General features: G+C 34.7%; 1 protein-coding gene across 2 annotated transcripts in view; it reads right to left on the bottom strand.

Moving 5' to 3' along the window:
• Positions 1 to 917: 917 nt before the first annotated feature.
• LOC106875134 (enoyl-CoA hydratase domain-containing protein 3, mitochondrial) overlaps positions 918 to 5643 on the bottom strand; it is a 27409-nt gene continuing 22683 nt past the window's right edge. For both annotated transcript variants that reach the window (XM_014923123.2, XM_052967175.1), the window contains exons 9-10: positions 4897 to 5003; positions 918 to 2051 (exon numbers count right to left, since the gene is read on the bottom strand). In XM_014923123.2, the coding sequence (XP_014778609.1) occupies positions 1949 to 2051; positions 4897 to 5003 (210 nt within the window). In that variant the 3' untranslated portion in view covers positions 918 to 1948. The remainder of the gene's footprint in view (positions 2052 to 4896; positions 5004 to 5643) is intronic.

Below are 5643 nucleotides of genomic sequence, written 5' to 3'. Positions count from 1 at the left end.
CTGCCATCAATATGTTAAGCATAGTTAGAACTCTTAATGACAGTAGTTAAATTTGAACTGTGACCATGGAAACATTGATCCAACTTGGCCATATACATGATGGTTGAAACAAACTGAAGATTAGATCAGTATTTAATTACCTTAACATCAAAACCAGTCTCATAACATACATAATCAGGAATTTCAGAAGTGGGAACAGTCACACAAATTGATTCTAGTGCTTAAATGATACTTTATTTTATTGAACTCAGGAAAATAGTAAATCAACCTTAGCAGGATTTGAGCCCAAATTGGCAGGGACATACTAAATATTGCAAGGTATTAATTTCATCACTTACGGAAGATCCACAAAAGTTATGCATTCTTGCCCTTATTTATTCTTATTTAAAAAATGGGAAAATGTAATCCATTGCTCTGTCACTTCTGTTAGAGACAGGATTTTAAGCTGCTTTCTTTTTAATCACCTGGATTTTTTATTGTTCGGTTAGAATGAAGGGTATGGTCTTTGAGATTGGTAGAAGAGGGGGAGGAAGTTATCTTCAAATCAAAGACTTGACCTGAATGCTTCCAACAGAATGGACTAGATGGTGGTATTAAACTAGACATTAAAGCCACAGCAAGATTTCAAATCAGAATACAAAGAACCAGAACAAACAGTACAAAGCTTCTTGTTTGATGCTCTAGTTTCATTATTCAAATGCCTTAGATTGGTATTTCATTAACACTGAAAGATCTAAAGCAGAGCAGGAGTTGAACCCAGAATGTAAGGAGTCAAAAACAGGAAATGAACCCAGAATGTAAGAAGTCAAAGTATATACATCTGACATGCTAACGCTTTTGATAAACTGCCACCTACAAAATGTAAAAGCTAATAAAATAATAGGAACAAAAGCAAAGAAAAAGAGACAACTTACAAATTTTAAAATTTGATAATCAAAAAAATGTTAATTAATGTTTTTATTAATTAAATCTTTTATTTACAAGTAAAAAAAAATTTCTTTTCTTTTTCTTGTTTTTTCAAGTATTTTATTATCATTAGTCTATTTGTTTAATTAAAATTCAATTTGACCTAAAGCAACACATTTACAGGAAAATTCCTTCAGTATTTTGAAGATGTCATAAAATACAAGGGATTCTGTTATAAAATTTTCAGGAAGGTGTTAGGGAATTATATATCACACGTTTGAGGGCATGGGATTAAGGGTGTTGATAGGGTGTTATAACAATGATATTTCATTGTTAGTTTATCATATATGCATTTGAGACTTTTGATTAGTTGGTTGGTTGGTTGGTTGGTTGAAAAACACTGTGCAATGTAAGCACAGAGAATTCAGCACAGCAAGCACCGCATCTATAAAATAAAATGTGTAACCACATGTATATATTTGTGAGTGGTATGCTTAAGAGACTGTAAGTACAGATGTGCATGCATGAGTGCATATGCATACTTGTTAGTGTGTATGTGTGCACATGAGTATGTGAATGTGTTGTATGCAAATATATGTTTGCTTGTACAGAGGTGTGTTGATACAGCATGCAAGTATGTACTTGAACCTGTTTATTACTGTGCATGTGTGTGTGTGTGCGTGTAAGTGGATGCATAGATAAGTATGTATGATAGCACAAGTTTCTACGTGTGGGTATTATACATTACAATGTATATAAATATGTGTGCACATATTTATGAGTGCATATGTTTGTGTATATTTGCAAGTGTGTATGTGTCTGCAATATGCATATTTATGAGTGATATATTTGTGAGCATGTGTATGTTGTGTTATAAATGCAGCTATATGAGCATGCTTGCTCCATGCATGCGTTTACCTACAAGCATACATGCAAGTGCATGTTTATGTCTGATCTTGTTAGTTTGTGTGTGTGTGTGTGTGCGTGTGTGTGTGCATGCATGTGTGTGTGTGCACGCGTGTCCTATTATGAGAAATAGCTATCATTTGTGGCACCACTGAGGACGTCTCTTCTCCAGAAATGATTTGATGCCCTCTTGCCCATCCTCCTTATTTAGATTAGAAATCATTATTTTCTCAGCATAGCTGCAAAACAGAGAAAAGAAAAAGGATAATTATAATTTCAAATACTGGCAAGAGGCCACAGATTTCTTGGATAAATCTTAGTCAATAAGACAATTGAACTACTTGACTGTATTTTCCCAGTTACAGAAAGATGAAAGGGAAGTTGCTCCTCATGGAATTTGAACTCAAATTTTGTAAAGAGCCTGGACAAGTCGTTTTGTCCAAGCCTCTAACGATTCCACCTAATACAATACCCTTGTAATAATTCTTTCCAATTTTGGCACCAGGCCAGCAATTGTGAGGGGAGGGGAAGTTGATTACACTGACCCCACAGCTCAAGTACTTACTTTATTGTCCCTGAAAAGCAAAGCTGACCTTAGCAGCATTTGAACAATGAGCAAAAAGCCAGAATAAATACTGCTAAGAATTTTGTCCAACATATGCCAACTTGCCACCTTCAATACCCTCGTAATGATAATAATTGTTTCTATCATAGGCACAGAATTGCAAACTTGGTTGGGAAGAGGTTGGTCAATTAACTTGTCCAAGTACTTTATTTTTATTGACCCCCCAGAAAGATAAAAGATGAAGATGGCCTCAGCACAATTTGAACTTAGAACATAAAGAGCTTCAACAAATACCACAGAGCATTTATTTTGTCTGTTGTTCTAATGTTATTGCCAATTCAATATCATGATGATGATGATGATGAAGATAATACTAATAATGATGGTGGTGGTGGTGGTGGTGGTGGCAATGATTTCTAAATTAGGCTCAAGGCCAAAAATTTTGAAGACAAGATACCATCAACCACAGGACTTTATTTTATTGACCCTAAAAACATGAAAATCAAAGTTGACCCCTGGCGAGTTTTGAACTCAGAACATAAAGAGCTTGAATGAATGCTACAAATACTATAAGGCATTTCTTCCATCAGTCTAACAATTCAGCCTATTCAATTGTTTCTAATAAAAGTACAAAACCTGAAAACTGAGGAGGGGATTATTTGAACATATCAATCTGAATACTCAACTGGAACCATATTTTATAGAGGAAGGAAAGGCAAAGTTGACCTCAGCAGGATTTGAACTCAGTTAATTCATTAATGTACACAGAAAAAGGGAACTTATAAAAAGTAAATAAATTGCAAGTGTTGTTTACTTCAAACACTGAAAAATCCAGTGTTTCAGGCATTTGTCCTCTTTCACAGACACTGTGATTGCTCCGTTAAGCTTGACCTGGGGCTAAATAATATTTGATGATATAAAAAAAAACATTTTAATTGAGACTGCTTCTTAAAATTTACCTCCTGCATCCAATACAGTAAGTGATGTAAGACAGTGAGAGAACATTTAAATGGTTGTTTGACCTACTAGAAATATTAGTCAATCTTCCCTCAAATTATACAAACATATGTATATGCATATTGGGTTTCTTTCAGTTTCCTTGTACCAAATCTTACAAGGCTTTGCTTGGCCTGGGACTATAGTAGAAGACACTTACTCAAAGTGCCACAACTATGTGATTGGGAAGCAAACTTCAGACCACACAGCTATGTCTGCACCTATATATATATGTGTGTGTGTGTGTGTGTGTCTATATGTATTATAGTGGTTTAAGCAGGATTTTGAACTCATAATGCACAGAATGCCAGCATGGAAGATAAGTGTTAAAAGATGATGGAGGAGGAGGATGACCCTTCTATACTGATGATATTTCTCCCCAATAAAGGTTACTGCTCAAAACTTTCCATACCTACTTGCATATATTATTGTACATCTACGTACTAAAGTTGTTTCTTGCAAAAGTTAGGAAGTCTGAGGAGATCTAATAAGACCAAAAAATGTCCAGAGTTGTCTCTCATACAAAATCATTAGAATAAACATATTCTTAAAAGACATTTAGCTAATGCCTTTTCATCAGAGCATAATTATCTTTAATTTGAATTTTTTAATGGTAAAAACATTAAAACTAACTCTCTATTTCTCTCTTGGGAGATACATGTAAATCCCCTAGTTTTAGTACATGTCTGCTCATCAGCATCCATGGCCTCCTGATCCCTCAAATGAACATTTGTTGATAATAGATGGAGCTTATGGCCACAATCACTTGCTTGTCTAGACGTCCTAGTTTGGCCATTAATTCTGATAAATGGTTCTAGGTACATCAGTCAGGTAATAATATACCATAACAACAGTGTAGGCACTTGTCATTTATAAGAACTGGGTGTAGGACGAAGATGAATTAGCCATGAACATCTTACGTATGAAAAACAAACAGTTAAGTCATAACGCTTACATAATGTAAGAAGCTAATGAAACTCTAACAGATGAAAATATATACTGTCAACATATATCTGTATTAGACACAACAGATGCAGATATGATCATGTGGGTAAGAAATATGTTTCACAACTAGGTTGTTTCAGGTTGTATTCCACTGCACAACCCCTGGAACAAGTGTCCTCTACAAGCTTGAGTTGACCAGCATTTTGTCAGCAGAATTCACAAAACAAAACTGTGCAGAAGTTAATTTCATATCAATATATGTAGATGTAAATGTTTGTGAGACTGACTTTATGTTTTACACAAGTCCAAAAAGTGGTGTTGTTTGTGTAGTGTCACTTTATGTCTCCTAAATTTGCAGTTCAACAAATACTGGTTGATAAAACAGGTACCACAAAATAAATACTGTGGTCAATATGAGTGACTGAATTCTTAAAGCGGGGTACCCCTCAATCCAATGAGTGAAGCCAGTGAAAGAATTTAAAAAAAAAAAAGAAGAAATAGAATTATCAGCAAACATATTTGCACACTCTCAGAGAATATAAACACCGTTATCTTCACAGTTAATTCCTGTAACTTACTAGTAAGCAGCATCTCGATCCATATTCATCTGCATTTGAAATGCTGCCTTACCCATGGACAAAACACTCCGACTGCCTTCACATATTCGTTGAGCAATTTTTATAGTCTAAAATGAAAAATACAAAATAACAATGCAATCCAAATAACATTTTGATGTAATCAACACACTCACCTCTCATCAAAGTGACACCTACAGTGCCTCATTTGCAACATCTAAACCCAGCACTACACAATTTGTTCAAATGATAGCTGCCACCCTTACCTATATTTAAGCTTCACAACTATACATGTGTAGTCTCTCAAATTAAATAATTGAACTAACTTCATATCCTCATATGAAGATATGGAATATATTGAACTAACTTCATATCCTCAGAGGCAGCACTGAAGAATATTTTTTATTTTCTATTTGAAAATTTGGTTATGAAACACATGTAGTCGTTTTATTATCATTATCTTATGATATTTACTTTGTATTATATTATACTTATTTATCGTGCATTTACTTATTAATTTTTCTATATGTAACTGTGGATTTTCATGGATTAGTTCATGAACTTTGGTTCTTTTCATCTGTGTGAAGATGCAGGGTTTGCTTCCCTGATTGGGCAGCACGTTATGCTCTTGAGCAAAACACTTCATTTCATGTTGCTCCAGTTCCGCTTTCGATCAAGGGGAATGTTGGCCTGCTTGCATAGCCAGCAGGGTGGCATCATTTGAAGGCTAAAACAATGCAAAATGCATTG

This window comes from Octopus bimaculoides, chromosome 4 (assembly GCF_001194135.2).
Source record: "Octopus bimaculoides isolate UCB-OBI-ISO-001 chromosome 4, ASM119413v2, whole genome shotgun sequence".
Lineage (NCBI taxonomy): Eukaryota > Metazoa > Mollusca > Cephalopoda > Octopoda > Octopodidae > Octopus > Octopus bimaculoides.
Note: the sequence above shows the minus strand (reverse complement) of the source record. Positions and strands in the feature narration are given on the sequence as shown.